Source organism: Patagioenas fasciata, chromosome 4 (genome assembly GCF_037038585.1).
Source record: "Patagioenas fasciata isolate bPatFas1 chromosome 4, bPatFas1.hap1, whole genome shotgun sequence".
NCBI lineage: Eukaryota > Metazoa > Chordata > Aves > Columbiformes > Columbidae > Patagioenas > Patagioenas fasciata.
The window spans coordinates 57,581,589-57,608,027 of record NC_092523.1 but is presented as its reverse complement, the minus strand read 5'-3'; the positions used below and the strand labels follow the sequence as shown (position 1 = coordinate 57,608,027).

The following is a 26,439-nucleotide window of genomic DNA, read 5'->3' as shown; positions in this document are numbered from 1 at the left end:
TCAGCATTAACTTGAAAATCTCTTTGCTACACGAAAAGACTACTTACAAATGAACTCACGGTTTGTTACAAACCTAGAAGCTCATAGTTGTTTTCCAGTTAATTATAGATTCATTAGTTGAATCTCCCTGATGTGACTTCATGTTCTAATTTCAAGTTCAGTCTGCATGAAGAATCACTCCTACTCTAGACAGGAGAAGCACTAACTTAGAGTCTGAGGGCAGAAAACAAAAAAAAGGAGAAAACTCAGGTTACAACCAGGTAAGAGCTCAGCTACAATTGGTCCTTTATGTCACAGTGACTGAAGTATCTATGACCCTAATTTTAAGTTTTCAGAAAGTATAACCTTTTTACTCACATTTAGAGAAGAGTATAAATGCCACACAAGACCCATTAGAAATATAAAATTTATTTCTCTTTACATTAAGACAGCAATATATTGCAGATTTGAACATGCCACATCTTGCATCATAGGTGACTCATGGATCCTATGTTTATATTATACTTGCAATAGCTATTGCTAGCCCAGATCAACACAAAATGTTGTTTCTGTGGTGAATATCTTGAGATCATTAAGCTGTTAGCAGCAATTTATATGGAAGGGTAGTCTTGAACACCTACTTTGTAAAAATTTATCTGTGACAGCCTATATTCTCCAGCTGCTTACTGTATCTTACCTTTACAGCTCCAGATCTCAAGAAAGCAATTTCAACAGCAGCAGTGGAAAGGTGCTGCCCCTTCCCTCAGGCAGGGGCAGTTCTCAGTAAAGGCAATACCATGTTATAAGGCCACCAAATTCCTTGTGGTCTCCTTTCCTATTCTTTAGGGTCTGCAGCCCTTACTTTCCTTCCCCCCTTGCACATCCAGGTGCAAGCTAACCACAAGAGTCAGCCTTACAGTTCTGACGACATCCTAAAACATGTTATTTAAGTCATCTACAACTAGAAGTCTGTGAGCAACAGGAAAAAAGACGAACTGTTATGTTTAAAGCTTCCAAGTACCATGAACAAGAGGTATCTTCACAACCAGTGTCCTGGCAGCATGTTCAGTGTTCTTCCTTTCATTCTTAAAAGCTCAGAAAACAAGTGCTGTTTTTACCCTTTTGTCCCTCAACTCTCCACACGTTCAGCTCAAGAACACCAGGAGCTGCAGTGCATCATCATGAGGAGAGGTAGGGGAGTGAGAAGAATGAAAAGGCAGGGAGAGATTCAGAGACACTGCCCTTGGCAGGCTCTGCACCAGCCATACAGAGAATATGCCTACATGACATGGGATTTTGTTGCTCCAGTTTTTGTGGTGTTTGGGGGTTTTTTTGTTGTTGTTTTTGTGTGTTTCTTTTGTTTCATTGTTTTAATTAACAAAAAAAAATCCTGCTAAGGCTGGTTGTGCAAAATTACTTTTCAAGAACCACCATTCAGTCTGACTCTGTTCCTGTAGACAGACTTCCTATTGATCCATTTCTCACTAGCATCTTGCTGTAGTTTTTCTGTTGTTCTTCTTTGAAAGTATCTTTGACTTTTGCTCTTTTCAGACCTCCATCCCTGAAACAGAGCAAGACAAAAAAGTAACCCATCACAATTGCTACTGCTGTTATCAAACTATATTTTATTAACTGTCTTGGTCAACTCTAGAGTCTTAACCTAAAAGCCTATTAAGAAGGCTTTTACATCAAGGTTTAAGTTTATTAAAACAAAATTTACCTTAACTTCACTTCTACTCCTTAACCTCCACATGAGTCTCAACATCTGAAACAAGTGCAACAGGGCTCTCTTCAGAAGCATCAAGCCTTAGGTGAAAAGGTGAACCTCACTGCATGAGAGCTACATGCTCCAAATACTATATGCATTGGGTTTTATTTGTTTGTGGCGTTTTTTGGTTGTTTGGGGCTTTTTTTGTCATTTTGTTTGTTTGTTTCACAGGGTTGTGTTTGGTTGGTTTGGTCTTTTCACTTTCACATACAGACACATGAAGTTACTCCCTCGTTTTCTCCCAAGTGGAATGTTGAATGTTATCTGTCACAAAGCTAAAGGAGGAAGCACCTCTCAGTCAAAATCTAACAACAGATAGTCTGTCAAGTTGAATAAGGATAGCATCACTCACCAGGGAAGTTCAGTCAGTCCTCCTTGGTGAGCAATGGCCGATTTCACTCTATTGGCAAACTGAACAGCATCTTCGCCTTCCTTCAAGGGTTGTAAATTTGACATAATAAAGCAGAAAGAAGTGAATTGAAATATTTCTATGACATTTTTCATCTGCTGCCTCATCAAATCAGCTCACTGACAAACGATCCATCCCTTAACAGGTCAACACAATCTGAGGTTACAATATGATAATTTACCTCATTTTTCCCCTAAAGCGTTAAAATTCAGGGAAAACTTTTATCCAACATTATGGAATATTAACAGCATTGCTATTGTGAAGAGCAGCATACTTACTGCTGCCCTTTGTTTATTTGATGCAGTGCTAATAAAGCTGCATCAGGAAAAGCTAAGTCCAATCATGCAAAGCCAACATAACAGAAGTTCAATATAAAACTCCAATCTGAAGACATGGAGTGGGAGGTTGGGGTTTTGGGGAAAAAGAAGTGTGAAAAGAAGCACTTGCAGACACAGGTTCTTAAATAGTGATTAGCCAAACAGATGCTAGATTACCTTTCTAACCATTGGTGGCAGGTACCACACATTGCAAACGATGGCCCAGCTCGTCATTATTCGCAGCAGATAGCTCACAATGTTATATTTGCTGCTGTTCCAGAATGCATCTCCAAACTGAGGATCATACTGCAAGGGATCACAAAAACAAATGATACTAAATGATAATAAAATCCTTTCCCCATAGACCATTACAGCCTGTCTCACACCTGAGGTGGACACTTTCAGTCACAGGCCAGTCATAAAATTCACAGTTAGCACATTTGCTTAGAATGATGCTTTACAAAACTGAGCCTGTGCTTTTAAGTGCTGCTTGTGATTATAGGACAGAACCAGCAGCAAACATCACTCATCTACCCAAATAGCCAAAAAAGCTACCTCTGCTGCAAGTTGCATGCTTCTCTTCCCTTCAGCACTGGGAAGGACTATAGCTGATCTCTCTTCCTTCCAGCTTTCTGGAGGAAGAAGCTGACCCCACCAGGTCCCACCAGCCATGCCCCACAGGCTTAAGGACTTCCCTTTCTCATTTCAGCCATTGATAGTCCAAAAGTTGATCACAGTAGGTGGCCCACTACCAGAGCTCTTGTGCTTTCATTAGCAGCTGTAGTGAGACAGCTTCCTACTGCCTTGACAACAGACCTCAAACTTGGAAATTCAGCAGCCAGCTATTTCCACTTACTTTGATTGCAACAGGATAGATTGTGCCTCCTATTTCAAAGCTTCCCTTCTTGAACATCATCACAGATGTATTGTTTATGCAGGTGCCTGTCCAGAAGAGAAACTGAAGCTGTTACTTCACACAGTCCAACACATTTTAGTAGCAACACCAACACATCGGTCTTAGATTCACTGAGGAGCAAATGCATGCCCTTTGCATGTAAGTTAAGCATCTCTCCTCAGTTGCTTTCGTTATTTGTGTTGTGACTGACTCCCTGAACAAAGCCAGGACACACGTGAAACAAAAAGCACAAGGCTGAGGTTAGATCTCTAGAACAGTGAATTGATATTCACAGGGTAAAATAAAGGTTCTTCACATTTTTCAGCCTACAGATTCTGCCAGGAGACCCAACATCCAGGGCAAGCACTGTGTTGTCTTCATGAAATCTCATATTAAAGATGAAAAAACAGGAAAATGCTAATAAAACCTAATACAGAAGTTAAAATACATTTGAGCACCAGAAGCCATGAAAAGAGAAAAGGGATGACATCTACACTGAATGGAGATAAGGAGCAGTTTAGCTTCTTACCTTCTGGAAAAATTAAGATTGGGAGCTTGCTCTTATCCGCCACGTGTTCTCTGAGTCTGTGGAAGCAGAAGAAAATCTTAAAAAATAGCTCCTTTCCACTCTTCTTTCCTCATGCAAATGCATTCAAAATATATTTACTTATAAAATATTTTACTTATAAAAGTATCTTACAACACATTTGTTTGAAATCAAATCATTTGCTAGAGTTAGGTTATGGTTGGACTCGATCTCGAGGGTCTCTTCCAACCAGAATGATTCTATGATTGTACTGGACACAAATTTGTACTTGCCTTTCTGTTTCCGACAAAGCTGAAGCTTTGTGCAAGCCACCCCTTAAGCATCTGGCAATTTACACCAAGACAACATCCTGTTTTCTTTCCTGCAGGCTATTTTATTAATGACTGTCAGGAAAACCAATAAATGTATGCCATTAAGACAGTCCACTGACCTCTCATCAACTAAACTTGGAAGTAAAAAAAAAAAAATCTTGCGCAGTGGTTCATCTAGACAGATTTCTTAAAAGAAGGGCTCCTAAATACCTATAGCTCCCACTACTTGAATAACACTCGAATGACTTGGCAAAGCTGTCCTGCTGTGCAGAGGCCAATGAGGTGGTGAAGTTAACCTGTCAAAAGTAACTTAGAAGTTCTTTCAAAATTAGGAGGAATTTCTGTCACTGTACTACAGTGTTCACGGTTATGCATTTGGTGACATCCTGCAGAAAACTGCCTTTGTTAGCAGCTCAGTCTTATAACTAGACACATTCTTCCCCCTCACCCAAACACGTAAAGCTTGTTATTTCCAGAAGCTCCCAACTTCATTTGAAGATGAGACAGTTTATGCCACAGAAAACTATTTTTCCCATGAGTATTTCTCTTCAACAGAAAGTCCCAGAATTTTCAGTATCTTCACATCCTTTCAAAATGTGTATCTGAATTGATCAGATATTAGTTATTATGCTAATAGCTACCCAAATTAGATGTTTTGTGACAGTCTGCTGCAATCCAAACCTTACCAGAGCCTTTGGTCTGAACTTTTTCACCCTGTATAAACTTCTCAAGCCTTCCTTGGTGACCTGGGAACATGACATATTGCCCACAGTCTACTGTATCAAAGCCCACACAAGCAACCATGGTTGGGTCATTCTGAATGATCCAGTTTGCTGCATACACCCCTCCAATTCACTCCAAGAACTGCTGTTGAGCCATTACTACACTGCTTGCTTCTGCTCCTTCCTACATGTACTCATTTGCAATACCCTGCATCATTCCAGCCTACATGGAATTACAGCTAACTCATATCCATGTGATTTGCATATATAAGCAGCAGTCACCATTTGGAATAAGACAACTAGATATGACTCATGCCAAAAGGTGATGTTTTCACAAGGTCTGTTGCCCCCTCAGGATCCCAAGGTTCCAAGTTCCCCACTTCCCATTGCAACCTCCTCAGCTTCTCAGGCTTCTGATTTTCCAAAGCTTTAATTCCTCATCTGGGTCTCTGATTGTTCAATGACTCTTCAGGGATTATATACCCAGAGGTGGCCTGTCTGGCACTGGTAGGTAGCAGAGTGACACTACCAGCACTGCGATCCCCAGCTCCAAACCACACCTCACCTTTTTGTCACTAGATGGCGGTCTTTGATTTCCGAGCGTTCAAACCAAACGTGAGGACAGGCCTTGACTGTGGCGCTCTGAATGACTCCCATCAGTCCACCGTGAACCTGGCCAACCTGCAAGCCCAAGAAGGCATATCAGCATATGACACACCTGAAAAGCAGAATTTCCTCTCCAGCCCCCTCAAAAAAAAAAAAAAAAGGCCACAAACATACAGGAAGCTGCAAAAGAGGATTGGGCGGTGCCCACAAAAACTATAAAAATGCATTCACTTGAAAGGATCTACAGACACGCATGGAAGTATATCTCAAGTATTTCACCAGACTAAGCGCCTAGCACTGACACTGCCAGGACAACTTCACCAGCACCTAACTTGTAGTCCAGCTTCAACACAATTTATACTTTTCCCCAGTTACTAGTGCTCAAGTTAACACCTCCGCTGTAAAATTAAGTACAGAACTCCACAACCAATACCCCACAAGTCTCTCCATTTCCTGGCTTCTCTCTCTCTCTGCTATAGTCATCCTGGATCTCCTCATACCATGGCATAGCATCCATCATTTGTCAACATGATCACATCTATCGGTGATGTGTGGTTGGCAACACAAATCCCTCCTTTCTGAGGTTTGTTTTCCCTGCAATTACAAAATTATTTTTGTTAGACTACTAGTGCACTAAGCACCACATTACACACACAACAGTTCCCATAAAACTGGCAGGTGAGTCAGTATCTAGTGTGACATTAACCCACAGGTCAGGAAAGAGCTGCCCCATTTCAAATGGGATACTCACACATAAGTATACACACACTCTTGCTATCATAACATCAGCTCACTCACTTGTTATGGTAATGGATAGTACCAGACAGAGCTCTGACAAGGATCCGGGAGCATGTGAGGTGGACCACTTCACTCAGATAGTCTTTCACACTGAAAGAAATCACAGACATCTGGAGCATACTGGAAAGCAGTTAGACACCCAGTATTCTCCAGTCTACTCAACACAACTAAGGGCTGAAATATTTTCCTGAGGTTCTAGAGCACAGAGGAATATTACCAGCTCTCCCACTCACTCACTACAGCAGCTCAGTCAAGACATGTCCTACCCTTAGGCTCACCTACCTAGACAAGGCTGTCATCTCCTCACTAGGTACTTTTAATCTCAGCACCATTATCTTCCCTACAATGCTCCCTTTGAGTCTCTCATGACAGCAAGAGGAGCCCATTAGAAAACATCAACCTCAGTGGCAAGCCTAGCAAGAAGCCACTGTCAGCCCAAGTTCAAAATGCTACCAAAAGCAAGGTCACAAGTTTGTGGAGTAGACTATCAGTAGTCTATCACTTGCAAAATCTGTCCAGTCTTAACCTTGAGCTGTTTGCACTGGGGCAATTTGGCAAGTTCATCCCTCACACACCACACGCAGTACTTACCTGCTATTTGGCAGCTGTCCTACCATTGTTGTCCCCACAATCATTGAGGTAATCCCAATGGTAGCAAGGGTAAAGCTACAGGCAAAGCAGACATTAAATCAAAATAAGCAGATTTTCTCATTTTAATACTAATTTCCCATTCAAAATGGAAAGGGATTGCAGGAATTTAACTATTGCTCAGATATGCGACATATCCAGTTCTCTTCAACTCAATAATTCCCCCATACACATGGTTCAAAATCATGGTCTAGCAAAGGCAGCAGATTCAGGTACCCCAGTGCATATAGTGTCACGGTTCAGTTCAGAGTTTGAGAGTGTTCCCAACTTAAACTTATTTTGTCAATGCACATGACTCAGGGGAAGTATCCACAGAAAAGATAACTGTAGCTCTCATCTACTCTCCACAGTAAATAGCAAGATAAAAGTGTTCTGAATGGCTTCTTAACCATTCAAAGGAGTGTTTAAGCCAGCTCATCTTCTGTATCTGCTAATGCTGCATTTGGGTTTAAAAAGCTGAGGTGATGCTACCTGAGAAAATGCACATTCACATGTTCCCAGACTGTGAAAATCCCTCAGCATCCCCGAGCTTACCGCAGGGGCAGGAGGAGGCAGTACCGCACTATAACCCCAATGACCCACACAACAGTCAGCCGCAGGCTGATGTAATGGAAGTTGACATTAGTCCTTGTGAGAAGATTCCAGGAGACCAGTTCTTCAGAGGAAAACCTTTGGGTGACTTCATCTTCCACAATAGCCTCAAACCCTTTTCTGCAGAAGTAGAATATGTCAGAGAATTCAAATTCTACTCGATGCAGATGCTCAATTTCTTTTTCCATAGGTGTTTCATCTCTTTCAATGATACCTTGGGAAAGAAAGGGTAACCACATGAGGAAATAATTCTATATAGCAACAGCCATCTTCCAAATCATTTGCCCCTCTGCATTGCTCCAGGAAACATACTAACTGTCAGAGCTCCTCCTATGATAGAGATATCAGATAGGCTCTAGCCAGTTCTAGCTCCCCCCTTCCTCATGTGAACACTTTGAGCTGCAAATAGATCAAGTTCTGTTTCCTACTGGACGTGAATAAAGAAGGCAAACCCTTCCTCAACATTTGATAAGTCCTCAAGTTAGAAACTTTATGCAAGACTATCTTTTATTTCCCCAGAAAATCAAGTGAGAACTCGGTCTCTTCATTCCCTTCTCATGCTGCTCTGTATATTTAAGGGCATTCGGTCTCCTCCATGGAGGCCTCCTAGCAGGGTTCCACAGGGATCCATCTTAGGTCCAGCACTCTTTAATGTCTTTATAAATGACTTAGACTCAGGACTTGAGGGAATACTTAGTAAGTTTGCTGATGACACAAAATTGGGAGGAGCTGTTGGCACTCTCAAGGGCAGAGAGGCCCTGCAGAAGGATCTAGACAAATTGGAGAACTGGGCAATTGCCAACCACATGAAGTTCAACAAGAACAAATGCCAGATTTTGCACCTGGAACACAACAACCCTGGTTGTACATACAGACTGGGGAAAGAGATGCTGGAAAGCAGCTCCGTGGAGAAGGATCTGGGGATTCTGGTCAACGGCAAGTTGAACATGAACCAACAGTTGTGCACTAGCAGCCAAGAGGGCCAGTATGTCCTGGGGTGCAAGAGGCACAGCATTGCCAGCCGGGCGAGGGAGGTGATTGTCCCACTCTGCTCTGCATCAGTGCGGCCTCACCTGGAGCACTGTGTACAGCTCTGGGCGCCAGGATAGAAAAATATAGTAAGCTGCTGGAGAGTGTCCAGAAGAGGGCTACGAAGTTGGTGAAGGGTTTGGAGAGGAATTCATATGAGGAGTGGCTAAAGTCAGTTGGTTTGTGCAGCCTGGAGAAGAGGAGACTAGGAGGAGACCTCATCACAGCTACAGCTTCCTCACAAGGGGAGGAGGAAGGGCAGGTGCCCTTTGGTGACCAATGACAGAACCCAAGGGAATGGCAGGAAGATGTGCCAGGGGAGGTTTAGGCTGGACATAAGGAAAAGGTTCTTCACCCAGAGGGTGGTGGAGCACTGGAACAGACTCCCCAGGGAGGTGTCACAGCCCCAAGCCTGACAGTGTTCAAGAAGAGACTGGACAATGCCCTCAGACACAGTGTGAACTGTGGGGTTGTCATATGCAGGGACAGGAGTTGGACGTGATCCCTGTGGGTCCCTTCCAACTCAGGACACTATGATTTTCCCTGTTCCCTAGGTCCATCTTTTGTCAGGCATTCTGGCTTCCCACAGCCACACCCAGCTGAGACATGCTCTGCTGCTACCTGTCAAAGCCCCAGACAGCAACAGCTACCTGACATCTACACGCAGACCAGCTTTGAAAAAAAAAAAAAAAAACCTCACCTGCCTTCCTTCACAACACAAGCCTTTCCTATAAGCACAGACAGGACCATACTATTTTTTATTTTAGTGTAAATTAAACCAATAAAAACCCTCTGAAAAAAACAAAGTCAAAGCAAGTTGTGCCTAAAGGTGCCCTAATGTAATTTATTTGGCACTAACAGTTGTGTTTCAGCTGAAATCTGCCCACATAATGCCTAGCAATAGAAAAGAAACCTGAAGAGTTCTTTCACTACAAATGGCAAGTATGCCCTCTCCCCTCCTTTTTTGTTTTTTATGCTTACAGTCTGATAAGCACAAATTTCTCACTTGCATTTTCAAAGGCAAGGACAAATTGTGTAAGCTAACTCTAAAGATCAAGTAGCTGCTTTCTGGTAAACTAATCTGGCTCCAGAAAATGATGACTGCAGAAATCTAGAATAACATTTGACCAGAACAACTGTCCCCTGAGACACTCAACTAGGATTACAGAGGTCCAAGTTCAGGTTGCCCCTCCATCAGACATCTTCTGATAAATTGCATAATCTGTGTCTCAATGTTGAGATTAAAAAAAAAAAAATGAGAAAGCATCCAATTGTTTTAAGCTACTAGGCACTTTCCCACAAATACACATCCCCCCAGTGTGGATATCTGCACCCCATGGAGGCCTTGCCAGCAAGAAAAGCTCTGTGAACATATTTGCTGTGCAAATCACACGCAACATTTAAACTACAAGTGACACAGAAAATGTTTCTGTTGCACTGTAGCATACACATGGGATTACACAATAAGCTCCAAGATATGAGTCCCACAATTCACTGAGGTAAAGACTGAAGAACAACATGCAAGACAGATGTCGCACTGCAACAAAAACTACTGGCACCTTCAGATCTGAAATTGGCAGCCACAACCTACAATTCCACCAGCAGACTATCTCACAGTGCACTGTCTTAACACTAGCCTATAAATATAAACCGTTAGTATGGCACACTCAAACACCTACATGCCCTTCAGGACCTAAACTATACAAACGCATATCACATCAAACATTTAGCTGGATGGACTACACTTGTGTCATATTTTAAAGCCAAACCAGAGCTCTAGTTTGTGGTTCAATTCTCTCAGTCAATTCCTTAAACCTCCGAGTTGTGAAACATCCAGGACTGCAGGCAAGCCAGCCCAGCCTGTCTGCCCTGTGCTGCAGCTGGGGTGCGAGAAGTTGTAGTCAAGAAACGGGCCAAAAACAGGTCCATCACCTACCACACTAGTACCACTCTTTTCTCCAGTTCCCAGGAGAATTAGGAATGTTTCCTCCTTTCCCGGCCCCCAGTTCAGCATCAGCCAAACAGGTGCTTCCCCTGCCTCCTCATTCTTGGCTGAATCCAGCCCAGGGTTCACGCTTAACATGCTGCTGGCACAGTCAAGATAGCATGGCTGTAACATCATGTCTCGCTGTGCTGTCACTGGTCACACGATACCCCCATGCACAAGCAGCCTTAGGACAACGTACTCCAAGCCAAGATCTCAGCCGTGCCTGAAGGTATTATGAACAGAATTAAACACATGCTGTGCAGGTGACGTATTCTACCTTCTTTTAATCAGAGGTAATATTTAATGGCCTTTACTCCCTTGGCCACGGGCAGAGCTGAGTTTGCCAAAGACAGCTGAAAGGCAGCACCATGCAGGAGTACAGCGAACATCGCTCAACCAAAAAAGCCATAGCCGTCACTTTACTCAGTGTCACAGCACAAACCCCAAGCCTTTGAGCTCCCATACTCCAGGCAGTTAATTACACCGGGTTCAAACTTGACACTATCTACTTAGTCACATTATTTACATAAGCCTTTCTTGTAATGGATGTCATTTTCAAAACTCTGACTCAAGAGTGTTTGTGTATTTAAACCCATCAACTTGAAGTGGACTGCCTTTTGACACAACCAACAGCCTCGCAAAAAGCTGAGAGCTGGTTATTCAGCTGCAATGAGACAGACAACCACCCACCAAGAATCTGCTCAGCCAAGAGCCACCACTGGGCCCAACACATAAACACACTGCCCTCCAACACAGAGGGACCTTGAGGTGACAGCACCAAGTAATTCCCCATGAAGCAACTACATCAGCCAACATATTTCTTGAGACTATTCCTTCTCACACCACCAACACAGGGGCACTGGCCGCCATTTCTGTCACCAGATGTGAAATACACTGGATTTGGTATTGCAGAGAGAGGGGGTGTCTCCTCAGTCACACTCTCACTGAGGCCCTCTAAGGACCCTGAAGGTGCACAAGTCCATGGGACCTAATGAGATGCATCTGTGGATCCTGGGGGAACTGCTGGTAGATGAAGTTGCTAAGCCACTATACACCATATCTGAGAAATCGTGGTAGTCCAGTGAAGTTCCCACTGACTGGAAAAGTGGACACATAACTCCCGTCTTTAAAAATGGGAAAAAAGGAAGGCCTGGGGAAGTAAGGCCAGTCAGTGTTACCTCTGTGCCTGGCAAGATCCTGGAGCAGATCCTCCTGGAACCTATGCTAAGGCACATGGAAAATAATGGCATGACTGCTGATAGCAAACATGGCTTCACTAAGGGCAAATCGTGCCTGACAAATTGGGTGGCCTTTGGTGACATGGTTACAGTGTTGGTGGACAAGGTAAAAAGCAACTGACAGCATCTACCTGGACTTGTGCAAAGCATTTGACCCCGTCCCACATGATATCCTTGTCGCTAAATTGGAGAGACATTGATTCAATGGATGGACCACTTGGTAGATCACGAATTGGCTGGATGGCTGCACTGAAAAGACTTGTGGTCAATGGCTTGTGGTCAAAGTGTCCCAAGTGGACAGCAGTGATAAGTGGCATTCCTCAGGGGTCAGTACTGGGACTGGTGCCATTTAACATCTTTGTCAGCGACATGGACAGCGGAACTGAGATCACCCTCAAAAGGTTTGCTGAGGACACCAAACTGTGTGTGGTGCAGTCAACATGCTAGAGGAAAGGGATGCCATCCAGAGTGACCATGACAGGCTTGAGAGGTGGGCTTGTGCAAATTTCATGAAGTTCAACAAGGCCAAGTGCAAGGCCCTGCACATGGGTGACTCTCCCCCTGACCCTCTGCTCTGCTCTCATGGTCCCTTCTCACCCAAACTATTTGTGATTCAGACTTCTCCTGTTTCCTGGGCAAACTCAGGCTGCTTTCAGTGCACTTACAGATACTAAATCTTGCAGACAACTCTGACCTAGTACAGCCTATCATGACACACACACACACACAGTTTAGGTTAAGATATAGTAAAAGAACTAATTTCAAAATTAGGCTAAAGGAAGAAATATGAAGCAACTATTCAGCTGTCTTTCTAAGAAGTTTGCCTGGTAAACACTGAGGTCGCTCCATGGGGCAAAAGGTGAATAGCAGCAGACTGAAAAAAGGGAACACGTGTAACACCACACACTTCCATCCAGCAGTCCTACAGCAGAAAAAAAAAAAATCACTGAGCTTGTGAAAGAACAGTGTTGTCCACTAAATATTCAGATCCTTACAGAGATTATTAAGTGTACTCTGATTCTGTTTGGACTGAGATAGTTGGTCAAACAGCCTGCAAGCAGTGCTCTAAAGACAGGCTTCAAGACAAAAATAAAACACAAACCACACCACACCAACAAGCTCACATTGTAACTTAAAAGCTTCCCTCAACTTAAAACAGTCTGCATATTAAGCTCTGCTTTGTTTTGCCCAACTTAATGTTATTTCATGTCCTTCATTTCCTCATCCCTTCAATTTTTCAACCATTCAGCACAAGCCAGTAAAAGAACCATTTCATTCTGCAGGAGCAGTTCTTGTGCCAGTGGTACTGCAAAACAATTAGATGTAACAGTAAGGTTGTAACCAACCCACCTCCTCTCCAGTTCTCTCATGCACAGATCTAACTTCTACATTTGAAAAGGACTCAGTTCACCTACTTCACCACATCAGTCATTCATTTGACTTTACTGCAAGCTCTCACCATTAGCAGCAGGACTCTTTAGCATCTGTGGCTGTGGCTTTTTAACACCTTTTTCTATCCGTATCGTGGCCCACTGTTGAAAAGAAAGAAAACATTAATTTCACAATGTAGTATTCACTTCAGAAAAAAAAGTTACCTAAAAAAGCAACAGTTAATCAAAGACAGGTTGTGATTTTCAAATAATATCTCCACTAGGTAATTATCTTCCTTCTTCCTCAGATGTGTCCACAAACCCATACAACACCACTCCTCTGAAGAAACACTTCCTGAGTGTATTTAATAATAACTAAAAAAAACCCACAGTGCTAGTCAGTACTTCCCAACTTTGCTTGCCAGTCTTCAGAAAGACAACGCAGAGCTTCCCAGATGTTTTGGTTCAGACACACAGCCACAAAGAACCCAACAAACCTCTGTCATCTTGCTACTCGCACACCAGCCACCAAGCCGTGGCCACACAAGAAGCTCCTGGAGCTGCACTGGACAACGGCTCTTGAGAGCAAAGCACTTGTTCACAGAGTCAACAGACACATCACAACTCAGCTTGTATTTTTTCCAAGTTGTTTCACCATATTGAAACAAACAAAAAAAAGTTGTACCTGGATTAAGTGAAACTGAGGTTTGCACACAGCTAACCCTGCTAAAAACCAAAACAGCATCTGCAGCCATGGAAAGTTTCACTGAAGTTCAGTTCTCATCAAAAGAGGATTAGACACAAGATTTTTCCAAGATGGACAAAACTGAAATTTTCCTTGACTCTGCAAGTGCTCATTTCTTGGCATTTTATGGCTCTGAGTAGCAGAGAAACAAGCCAAATCACCAGTTCTACTGCGTAACTGCATAGGGCCCTTTTCCCAGCCCTTGGGCAGGGTTGCCAGCTCACTGGTGTTACCCTGCTATTTTCTAGTGGGTGGCCTGGAAGAATGAGATTGAAATAGGTGATCAAGTCACCTCTGCTCCCCAACCAGTGTCAAAGCTTCCTTGTGGCTCTGCTCTCTGCAAATCCCAGTGGTAGAACCACACGAGTGTCAAGAGATTGCCTCTCATTACCAGCCCCAATGGGACTGGAGCCAGCTTAACCTGTTCCCAGGCCAAAATGTTTCCCTGACCTTCAGCTGACTCAGTTCCAGAGAGTCCTTTTAAATATCCCTTCTACCTCCTACGTCAGACTTCATTTTTCCTGGGTTAACGATGACAACATCTTTGCCACCCCCAAGTCTGCCCTTGACAACAGAGCAGCCATTCCGCCCTGGATCCTTTCCTTCCCCACATGGCAGTTTTGCCAAAGGAAGGGAGGCTCAGCCAAAGAGGACTGGCTTTGTGGCTCTCCATTATGCACATTAATTCCACCCCCACACACAAGACTTAATCCTGTTTCTAGGAATACTGCTACAACAGGGAGCTCCACAACAGACAGGTAACCTGGCAGAATTAAGCTCATATCAAAAGATCAGGATATTATTCTGTTTGAACCTTAACAACTTACTCTCCAGTTCCCCAGCAGTATCAAAGGCATACACAGCATACAGATGGACCCCACTGGCCTGCACAGAAAGGACCCAAACCAATGTTAAACCATGTAGTTTCCACCTCTCCAACAGAGTTGTGAGGTATTTGGGGATGCAGTTCCCTTCGAAGGGTTGGTATCCTGACTCACCCTGTTATCTCTACCACAGCACTTCCCAGGAGTGGCCAGAACTGCTTACTAGATCAGACCTTGCTGAATCACAACGTATCCCACCAATGTGTTCACATCTTTTGTCAGTTCTGCTGCTGCTGAGGCAATAGCTGTTCCAGGAACCATTACTTGTAAGTGTAACTCTGTACTATCCAGCTACACATTGTCATCAGCAGTGCTATGGCCTTAAGAAGTTCTGGGAAATACCAAAGAAAAACATCGTTCAAGGAAGAAACTATTCACAATACTTCCATTGCTGTATTTCTTCTGCTAAATGGATTTGGAGGTATAGGCAGACCAGTAAACACAATGACACAATCATTCTCTGACCAGACTCGAACCACTGTATTCAACAAATTAAAATCTCTCCAAACAGGTAAGTCACTTATTATAGAGAAGAGCAAGAACATATTTGGCTAATGGTCTCAAGCCATATACACTACCTGAGAAAATAAAGTTTTCATCTTCCAAATCCTCTCAACCAGATAATATAAATCTGGTGCTGCCACCTTTTGCTTTGTAAAACCTGGCAGAACAGTTTCTGTTTGGTGCTCAGAAAGAGTGTGCAACACATTTCACATTGCTTTTGCTGCAGAAATCTTGCAGTTACAAGTATGTTTATGCTGAAGAGTGTCAGGAAATTTGAGCCTCAGCACAAGTCAGCAATGCCATGAGGACACAGCCTATTGAGACATGCCTTTGTAATGCTGAAAAGCTTGCAACATCCTACTGTACCACAGTATCTTTTGACACTTCACTACACAAAGGAGGCAGTGGACTTTTCCCAAAGCTAACAGAAATTACAGGGTCATGTTACTCAATTAAGTTTCTACTGCTTAGATGCTTATTCCTGCTTCCAAACAAGTCTGACTTTTGGTCCTCAGGTTCACCTAGCCAGAAAGCTGCAGTACCCTATCGATGGGGTGGCAGGGGAGGTGCAAAGACTGTAGGGGACAGTGTCTTTTGTCCTCTACCCAAGAGATGGGACCACTGCCATAAGCTTTACAGCAGCACCTCATCTTGTACAAAGGCTGTACAGAGCATTCCAGGGGACAGCTGACTTTTGCTCCACAAGTCCATAGTTGAGGCAGTTTTACTTCTGGTTCCAGGGGTTTTAAGCACGCATCATAAAAGCAGCAAAGAGGAGACACCAAGGAGGAGACTTTGGGCATTCATGAGGGCCTACATCTACCATGTGCTACTGCATAACAGTTTTAAGTCCTCTGCATCAGCTTTCTTCTTCCCTCAATCCATCATATTTCCAAAAACTATGCACATAGCAATCAAGCAGTAAGACGTAAGTTCACTTCTTTCTTACTTATCCATCCACTTATTCTCAGGCACCTGAACTAAAGGCACTATCATCAAAGCCATAATTTGAACTTTGATCAGGTGAAAAACTTGTTTATATCCAGCTTAGAAAACAAAAGGGAGACCACACACAGCAATGTGAGTAATTTTCCTTCTTTCCTGCTAGCTAGGGATTTGCATCTTCCATCACTATTCCACCTGGTTTCTACATTGAATATAGCTTTATGCTGCAAAGAGCTATCACAATGTAAGCTGATTCATCCCATAGACAGTATGTGTGTTAAAAATCAAAAAAGCATGCTGAAACAAAATCAAAAGCCATGGCCTCTGTTCTGCTAGGGAGATAAGCAAAAAGCAGCCTGGCAGGTCTTTTGGATTTATCACAAATGCTAACAAATACCTAAGTGGCTTCTCCCAGCTTGCAAGCTGGTGCTGAGTAGGCAGCCTCAAGTAACCTGATGTAGACCTAAGTCTTTAGCAGGGATTCCTGAAGCAGTTTTGGGGAACAAGTATGAAACTCCAGGTTCCCGACCAGATTAAAAATATTTCTGCAGCTGGGGCTACCTATAGAACTAACATGTCAAGTCAGAAAGCAGCATGATTACAGAAACACAGAAACACCACCAAAGGTCCCGATTTCAATATTTTGGTATTCACACTGCTCAGAACAAAGTAGCTTGGATTTTTTTAATCACACATGTCACAGTCTTAAGATGTAACACTTCACTAGGCAAAGATAACATATCAGTCCTTCCCTGGGAAGGCTTCCCTCCTCATCCTCCTCAAAAAGGCTTCTAACTTATCAGCACCTGAAAAACAACAAACACACAGCAAATCAACAGCCTATACAAAACGGCCAAAGGATCAATTTCGCTTACACACTGTTGAGCAATTTCCACTTATATAGGACTTACGCAATACTTGAGAAAGACCCAGTTAGATCTCAGAGGCAAAAATCACGTATTTACAAAAGATGTCAAAAACCATCTCATCTCCAAGTAGGCAACTATCTCCAAAACCAAGCTTGACATATTGTTTCATGAAAGCACATCTAGAGATACTTTGTTAGGATCAATCACAAGTCAAGCTATTGTGAACATTTCCAGGACTTACCCTGTTTCCCTAACAGAGCTTTGCCTTTCACCCCATTATCACCTTGAAACATCACCTCTAGCTTTATAGCAATGCTTGACAATTCTTCAGAAGGAGACAATTATGATGGTGACTGAAATATGCAGTCACATGGTGTTAGATCACTGGTGCTCCCCTACTTAAAGGCATTGCCAGGTCACGTTCAGAGCAAAAGTTTATATGCTAGTTTAGGTGAGTGCTTCTCCTTGGAGGTTCTCCAAATCTCAGCAACAGAAATATTTCAAAGCACCTCCCACACAATGCTACATTGTTTACTACAGCAAAATCTGCATGCCAATTATTGGGTTGTTCTGTAGGAGGAGAGGAAAACACCACCACCAAGAGGAACAACCATTTCCTAGTGAGGGTAAAAGTTCCTCTGTGGTCTCCCATGCCATCTTTTCTTCATTCTAATGGGACATCCTCCAAGCAGCTATCCAAATTTTTCTGCACACATGAGTTGTATAGCAAGTCCAAAGAACAAGGAGACCAGCTGCACAGGAAAGCACAGAGGGGATCAGCAACAGAAATGCCAAGTACCTTCTTTTACACCAACTTTGTGAAGTATTACTTTAAGGCAAGCTCTGAATACAGGTGCTGGGTTTTGGGGTTTTTTGTTCGTTTGTTTGTTTCGTTTTTTTAGACAGCATTTGCTTACCAACAGTATCAGAAATCCCAGTGTCCACATGCTGCGAATAATAACAGTTTTAGGTGAAGGTTGTCGACCAGTACGATAAAGCATTAATTAGTGATGCACCCCCAGCAGAGGGTAACCCCCATCTCTGCTAACCTTGAAAGGAGCCTTGACTAATTAATCTGTGGAAAACATACATAATGGCCTTCACAGGACTGGGCTCTAGGTTAATACAACACAGGGATTTACTTTAAGATGATGTAGTAGATTTGCCAAAATACTATTCCAAAAGCCAGTCCAAGCCCTGTAAACAAGGGTACGTCATTCACATCAGGCACATCTCCAAAACATGCTTCTTGTTAAGGTCTGACCTGGCAGCCTTCAGAGTTACCCTGTCACTTCAAAGCTGTTTCTGCTCTGCCCAGTAGCCCTTGAAGGACATCAGTTACACAGATACACAGGCCTTCATTAGCACTGTGCAACATTAGTCAGCAAAGCTTGCTTCAGAGGCCAGAGAGTTAAGGAGGAAACACTCAAAACCCCACGGTGGTTCACGGGAAGAAGCTGCAGCCTGACATACTCAGGACAGGAGGTAACAGCACATCTCATTTACCCTACAGAGCCACAACCTATGGCTTGATCACAAGTACCAAAAGGTCCTTTTGGCCCTCTCAGATATATTATTCTCAACTTTAGGTCCACTCACACTGACAGGGTTATCTCCAATGCAAGTACCTATGGCTTCACCTCCCAGATACCAAATAATGTTACACCCTTGTCTAGCAAAAGCACAGTCCCTGCAGGACAGCATAATAAGATACTAGAAATTGCTTCTTTCATAAGGGGCTGCTATAAAACCTGGATCAGTTACAGGACACATAAAACACCTACAACTTCAAGCATCTGTTTTGCATTACAGCATGACTGGAAAAAAAAAAAAAAACCACAAAAGAAACGCTTTCACTGCTAACAAAAAGCCCCACAATTGAAGAGCCTGGAGAGATCAGGGTGGGGAGAACAGGAACACCAACAAATCATTAACATTAGCTTATTGGGTATTGTTAGGGGTAGTTTTTGGTAAGGCTGTTTCTTAAGTAAACTGTGACCCAATAACTTCACTTCCCTCAGGTTAGCTCACTTAATATTTCACAAGTAACACACACCACAGTCTAAAAATACAAGAAATGCTTTCCTGTTAGAAAGAGCAAGCAGAGCAGTCTGTACAAGTGTTGCTGACAAGTCAGCCCTATTGTCTCAGAATAAGGCACACCCCAAAGAAGACAGCAGACTGGAAAAAAGAAAAAAAAAAAAAAAAATCACAGTATTGGAAATAGTTCTTAAAAAGGTGAGCTGCAACCCGTCAAGCAGAGATCATCACTCAGAGGGCACATCACCATCCCTACTGCCAAATATACAGGGACACCAGACAAAGCTAGTCCTCCAGGTTTTCTACAAACTGATAGAAACAGAGAAAAACATTGCTCTGTGGTAGTGGCTGCTCTGCGGGCCTTAATGCAAGATAAATCACTTCCCAAAAGACTGGGTTTCTCCACTGCTTGGCAAGAGATGGCAAATACCATAACTGTAGGTACCTAACAAACTTCAACTCAGAGCAGAGCTTATAAAAGAGGTTAATGGAGTAAGAAAAATGAGACCAAGATGTGAAGACACACAAAATTTAAAATTGGAAGCTATCTGATGATAGCAGGGAGAAATGCAGCACACTGTGATGATTGCAAGAGGGAGTCCTCAGCATTTCAGTAATAGGAAAGATTTCTGGAGCACTGTCACAAGCATCATCATTACAGGTGACTAACTCAGACTAGCTCCTTGTAGGAACAAACAGCTGCCAGAGATTTTTTTTATAGCAGTAATCCAACATTTAAACACATGCTAACAGGTGCCAGAGATCCTTCCACTTAGACTGAAAGCGAAGCCACAGGTAGAAGAAAGTCAGCGTTCTCCTAAAACCTTGCTTAGTTTGACAAGGCACTTTGGAAGCTAGTGTACCATAAGGAATACCTGTATGATGGAGGAAGTCGGTTTTCTAATAATGAGTGCATTCCTCTGGTATTAGCATAGTTCGTCATTTTTTCTGCTCTTTTTCCCCTTATCACACACAAAAAGTATACATATGTAGTCCATATAAGGCTGGTTATCCTAGGGCAGTACTTTGGGGTTAAATGCAACCCACAACACAGCTGGACAGAAGCACATCCTCAACAGTGCTGGCTATACATGCTGCATTTTGCTTAGAATATGTGCCTTGCCAAGGCAGCCCAACAGAAAGAGCTATTGTGCACCAACTGATCTCCCTTGTCCGTAATGTCAGATAGTCAAAGCACAAGAATACTTTGTTCTGAAAAGGAGCTTTTGCCTTCCCTTTTCTTGGACCATGCCTGCACCACTGGGCACAAGCTTCTGCCCACCTGCAACAAGGGGGAACAGATTTATTTTTATTGGCATGAAAAAATTCAAGCACAAATCCAGTATCATCTTCAACTCATTCCAACCATAGCCTAGACAACCGAGCAGCAGCGACTCATTTTTATATGCCTTATTTCATCTGACTTGACAGTGGACAAGCAGACATACCACAGCAAACTGTAGACTCTCCACCTACTTGGTCCTTGGACTATGGTGCCAAAGTTGACAGACTTGGACTCTCACAACAGATTAGCTCTAATAAAGCACATGCTGTTACCTGACAACACACACTGTGTAAGAAACGAGCTGCACAGTCACTGCATCCTGCCACTGTGTCAACATGTGGGATATAAACTAGCAAAGCCAGAGAGCAACTTGGTATAGAGCTGGGGTGTAGAAACAGTCACTACTTTGCAGACAGTTCCTGCAATCTAGCCCATGCCCATCAAAGAGGCAATGAAGGTGGCAGCAGCAGTGCCATACTGAGTGCTCTGCAGGCCCAAAGGCCCATCCTCCTGCAAAGAGAGAAGGGAGCTCACCAAGGAGATCCACAGAGAAAGCTTAAGAAAGCTATGAAATCAACCTCTGTGCTGGAAAAGGTCTCAGCCAGGGACCGTATCATTTTGCAGCTCAGCATCATCACAAAAAAAGACTACTGCTTCTCAGCAGAAAGCCTGCATTCTCAGTTCAACAGCCCAGGAAGTTTCAGACACCTGAGCAACTGCACAAGTCCAGTAGCTGTGTATTGAACACTTTCCACTGTTGATGCGATTTTTGGCAGGGAAAATTCAGATGCAACAACACATATCTTCAAGGGCTTTTACAGGCAACGCCTGGAACTGGCTGGCAAACCACAAGCCTGTCCCAGGCTGCTGACCAAGACAGACTCACAAGCCAAAGAACAGGAGACATTTCACAAAAAAACCTCTTTCTTTCAGGGATTCTCCCCACGCAGGTATTCTGAGGGCATAAAGAATTCACGTCTCAATTTTGCCTAAGTGGATTACTTAAGCAGATTGAGCTTTACTCTCCCCTGCAGCAAGCCAAACTTATCAGAGTCTTCTCAGAACACTTCCCAATTTGTCATTTTTTTTTAATATATAGGTACACACAATAGAATTATATATTAATATCATGTATTGATATATGTGTATATATATATATAACTACATATATATGTAAAGAGAGAGCAGAATTGGGCATGTAATTCCAGAAACTATTGCATGCAGAAGTAATGGCAACTCTCAAGTCATTATTTCCTCCCTTAACACATCAGAAGTGCTCTTACTCTTAGCCTAGCAAGTCACTGTCATCCATATGTCATCAGCTGTGTCTCCATCCTTCTGCCCAAGACATTCTGAGTCACCTGTTATTGCAACATTTGATGACACTACAAAAATCATGGTTAATGATCTAAGAATGTAAATTGTGGTTAATCACAGACGAAGGCAAGTCATTCAAACCAGGCTATCTTACTAGGCTGTCTGGTTTGCACCCTCAAGCCAGTGTGACCTTCACCTCCTCAGCCTCTGCTATCTGGAATTTTTTTTCCAGTAATAACTGTGTTTTCTACCCTTAACAACTATCTGTGCACTATTTGGGCCACAGAAAGTACTTCAAGTAGGTTCATTCTCACCAAAAGCCTTAAAATGTATTAACTTAAGACGCATTTAACAGACACCATTTTTATTAGGTGGCTGGTGGTTTGTTGGGTTTTTTGTTTGTTTTTAGCCAAGCACCAAGTATCTCAAAGGCACTGAAGCATATGAAAAAGGTTTGACTGAAAACCTCATAGAGCAAGATTAGACAAAACCTACTTTCCATAATCACATACTGATGTGACTACATTGCCACAGACTGTGGCCTTACGTCATTTTACCTTTTATACCTTACAACTGCTAGCGTTGGTTCCCATTCTCCCTAAAAAAAAAAAACTGAACCCACACCATTTTCACCAATCATTTTGAAACACTCTTCCTCACCAGCACTACAAGCTTCAGAGGACCACCTTCACGCTCAGATGAACTACATGCCATCCACAAAGCTGTTCCTTTGCGAGAAGTTTGCTTTCCTGGAGAATTTGAAGGAAGATGGCAAGCAACGTGCTGGACACGGTCAACTCGGATGGGAGCCCACAACTGCCAGCATCAGGGCATGGTGCCAGGCACTGAAACCCTCCGAGAGCGTGACCCAGCACCGTTTCTCCCAGGTGAGGAACTGCCGACACCAGGCAGAGACAACTGCACCCAGGGCACAGTACAGCCTCAGGTAACAAAGTTTATTTCACACTGCTATGGGTTCCAGGACCACATGCCAGAGTCTGCACAACCAGCGAATTCACACGGACCTGGGTTTCTGCCTCAGGGCTTGAATTCCAAAACTACAAGTGAACATTGACGATGCCCCACAGGACATAACGCACTCTGTCTGCTCCACAGCCCTCGCTCCCCAAGGCCGGTCGTAGGACACAGACGCTTCTCTGGGCTTCCTGGGCCTCGGGCCGGGCCTCGGGGCGGGGGGGGCAAAGGCCGCCCCCATCCCCTCACACCTGCCCGCGGGGCCCTCCCGCCCGCGCCCGAGCACTTACGCTTCCCTCAGCCGGAGAAACCCGAACCCGGCCTGCAGGGCCCACCGCGTCCCCTCAGGACGAGGCACAAATGCGCCGGCGCCACCGGGCCGAGGGGCGCTGCCAGAGAGGGTCAGCCCGGGCCGGTCGAAGAGACTCGGCCCCTCGTCTCACAGCGGCCCCAAGCGACACCTCAGCGGGGGTCGCCATTTTGGAGTCCCCCGGAGCGGCGGGACGCGCCCCGCGGGGCGCCCCTCACCCCGTGTGAGGGACTGCGGCCGGGCTGAGGAGACGGCTGCCCCCGCCTACCTCCAGCGTCTTCACCAGGACCCACATGTAGGCCTCGGAGATGCCCAGCGAGATGCCCAGCGCCGAAGGCAGCACGACGAGGGCGAACACCAGCGCCAGCCACACCGCGCCCACCCTCGCCGCCACCGAGCCCAGCTCCTCCATCTCGGGCAGCGCCCCGCGACGCCGTCCGTGCTGCTGAGAGGGTAAGCACCACCACCCGCCGCCCTAAAGCCGCGCAGCCACCCCCGGCCCGCCCCGGCCCGCCCCGGCCCGCCCCGCTCCGCCCCGCTCCGCCCCGCTCCGCCCCGCTCCGCCCCGCTCCGCCCCGCTCCGCCCCGCTCCGCCCCGCTCCGCCCCGCTCCGCCCCGCTCCGCCCCGCTCCGCCCCGCTCCGCCCCGCTCCGCCCCGCTCCGCCTGCCCGGGGCCGGGCAAGGACAGAAAAGGAGCGGGGGGACAGCCCCTTCCCGGCGCCGTGTGAAGTCCGTGAGGGTATAAGGTGTTTTATTTAGGTAGATGTTGCTATAGGGAGCGTTTGCTTGTAAAGAGGAACCACGGGTGCTTCATGAACGAGCACGTCCTTCTGGAAGCACAGGGCGAAGGGACATGGGGCTTCGCCGTGGGAGGCGATGTTCGGGGAAGAGGAAGGTGGCTAAAACGGACCACATCCACGCTAAAAACTGCTTCTGTGGGAAAAACGGCCCCTAGGGATCTGGAGGGGAGGGGGGGTTCATGCTGACAGCCGTGCTGCCGCAGCTGTGGCACTCAGCAGGTGCATGTGCAGGAGAGCCATGGGAGGGACATTTATACTCATATATCTATATCGCAAGGGTGGATGTCAAGAGGATGGGACCAGACTCCTTTAACTGGTGCCCAGTGATAGGATGAGGGGCTTTGGGCACAGACTGAAACACAGGAGGTTCCATCTGAACATTAGGAGAAAGTTCTTTCCTTTGAGGGTGCCAGAGCACTGGAACAGGCTGCCCAGAGAGGTTGTGGAGTCTCCTTCTCTGGAGACATTCAGAACCCACCTGGACACATTCCTGTGTGATCTGTTATAGGTGACCCTGCTTTAGCAAGTGGGTTGGACTAGATGATTTCCAGAGGTCCCTTCCAACCCCAACTACTCTGTGATTCTGTGAAGCTCTATCACAGTAGCTGGGGATGTGAAGGAGAAAAGACAAACCAGGGACATCTCCTGGATCTGTGACCAGTGAAGCAGGCAAAATTTTAAAAGAGGGATGAGTTCTGTGCTTCAGCTATAAATTGGGGAGAGCGATTCACTGAGGGACCAGCCCCAAGGCTACTGAACCATGGCACTGGGTGCACATGCCAAAAGAAATAAAACGTGGTTGAGACGGACAAATGACAGTTGTAGAGCAGTTGGTGTGCTGAGAAAGCAGTGTTAGCAGAAAGAGGCTGAAGTAGAAGAGGAATGGCAGCCCTGCCAAAGCACCGTGAGGGAAGGGAAGAACATTTTCCTCCAGGAATAAGGCTGTCAGTGTAATGTCTGCATTCAGCATTCATAGGCATTTTCTAGAATAGGGACATTTGATTTCCATCTCGGTATTTGAGAGGTCAGAAATGTATCTAAGAGCCAAGTCCATTGGAAAAATTAGAATTAGACTCCAAGGCCCTAAGAACTATTTCCAGGAGGACTAGGGTGTGGGATACTGGCTCCTATTTTTGGCTCTGGCACTTCATCATCTGAGACAAGTCTCCTCTGCTCTCACCGTCTCACTTCTGCTCCCACTCATCCAGTTGGGTGCAGAGCCAGTCTCTGAGGCAGGAACAGGATGATCCCTCAATGGGCACAACAACCACAGAAACAACCTGGGATCTTCAACCAGCACTTAAGTGTTTTTATCCTCCTAAGTGTTTAGTTGTGATCGTGCCCAAAACACGCAGTTAGGACTGAAGGCAGTAGCCTCTCGGTGCCATATACACATGGACACAAAAGCTGTGCTACAAGTAGTTTTCAAACATTACAGGGGTGCATGGATCCAAGTCAGTTAAGAATGCCCAAAGTCTGGAACAGAAACACATCAAAAGGACATTACTTTCCAAACTGAGTGCTCTTCACAGCACACACACCTGTGAGTAGCTTATTTTAAATTTGTATTTTGTCTGTTGCTTCACAAGCAAAAAGTGATACAGGACATTGAGTATTTGCTCATGAATTTTCATCTTGCGGACAAAAGGTAGAGACCAAAGGGGGTGTTTGCTTCGTTTGCTTTTACCTGGCATTCAGGAGCAGGAGTCTCCATCCAAAGGACAGATGAAGCCCAGGGAGAAACAGTGGAAACTGTTTAGCTCTTGAGGAAAACAATATGGTGTTCACAGTAACATATCACACATTTCACCTCCACTACGTTTCAGCATCTTCATTGAGATAGTAACATCTAAAATTGCCAGCTGAAGCAAGCACTGCTACATAGATAGTCCCATGCAAGGCAAAGTTTTATGTGTTTGATCACAAGAACCCTAAAAACTGAAAATAAATAATTTTTTGGCTTAGACCACGTGCTTGTTGGCCTTTCTTCTAGCAAAATGCGAACATGTCTTGACTTAGCACAGTATATGTGAAATTTGGTGGCATATGGCAAATTCCTGAGTCACAGGAGCTGAAATCCATCGCGGTTCCTGAAGCATCAGAAGAAAATTCTGGAGACCTCTAGTTGTAACATTTGTCTCGTGGAATTAAGGCATTGCTTTTCTGCTGCAATAGCCTGACTATTGTACCTACTACTGCTGTCTGCAAGCTCCATAAACAAATAGTAGGAATAAGCAATCTCCTCTAACATTTGTGTTTTGGACCAGGGGAAGATGACTGTTTTGTCTCTCATTATACACCAGTGGGGCAAAAAACACCAGCAGAAAGGAATTTTGGGAGGAGGCAGCTCTAGGCACAGCCAGCCACTCTCTATAAACTGAAGAGAAGCGGGATGGAGGAAAAAATCACATGAAAAAAGCAACTTATTTTACTGTATCCACATTTCCCCTCCACACTCGCATGAATAATTTACAATGCCATCAATATTAAATTGGAAAAAAAAAAAAAAAATCTGTTCTTGAGTTGCTTGAATAACCACCTTCTCTGGCT

General features: G+C 44.5%; 1 protein-coding gene across 4 annotated transcripts; it reads right to left on the bottom strand.

Annotated features, from left to right (window-relative positions):
• Window positions 1-392: 392 nt before the first annotated feature.
• On the bottom strand, window positions 393-23,580 carry LOC136101416 (glycerol-3-phosphate acyltransferase 3). Of its 4 annotated transcripts, none has more exons than XM_065837554.2 (12): window positions 23,358-23,580; window positions 13,305-13,377; window positions 7,535-7,805; window positions 6,944-7,018; window positions 6,353-6,442; window positions 6,055-6,148; window positions 5,514-5,629; window positions 3,898-3,953; window positions 3,330-3,415; window positions 2,651-2,779; window positions 2,100-2,179; window positions 393-1,540 (listed from the first exon to the last, which is right to left on the bottom strand). In XM_065837554.2, the coding sequence occupies exons 1-12, from the start codon at window positions 23,499-23,501 to the stop codon at window positions 1,414-1,416; spliced, it is 1,341 nt and encodes a 446-aa protein (XP_065693626.1). In that variant the 5' UTR covers window positions 23,502-23,580; the 3' UTR covers window positions 393-1,413. The 4 variants fall into 4 exon arrangements, with proteins under 4 accessions (XP_065693626.1, XP_065693627.1, XP_071664078.1 ...); XM_065837555.2 differs by lacking the exon at window positions 23,358-23,580 and adding an exon at window positions 23,070-23,346; XM_071807977.1 differs by lacking the exon at window positions 23,358-23,580 and adding an exon at window positions 22,465-22,533.
• Window positions 23,581-26,439: the final 2,859 nt, after the last annotated feature.

Excerpts from the sequence above, each read along its gene's own strand:
- LOC136101416 (XM_065837554.2), bottom strand. The coding sequence starts at position 23,501 with ATGGAGGAGCTGGGCTCGGTGGCGGCGAGGGTGGGCGCGGTGTGGCTG. Across the intron at positions 6,149-6,352 it reads ACTATCCATTACCATAACAA|GGAAAACAAACCTCAGAAAG; the intron begins GTGAGTGAGCTG and ends TTGTAATTGCAG. Across the intron at positions 2,180-2,650 it reads TGCCACCAATGGTTAGAAAG|GAAGGCGAAGATGCTGTTCA; the intron begins GTAATCTAGCAT and ends CAACCCTTGAAG.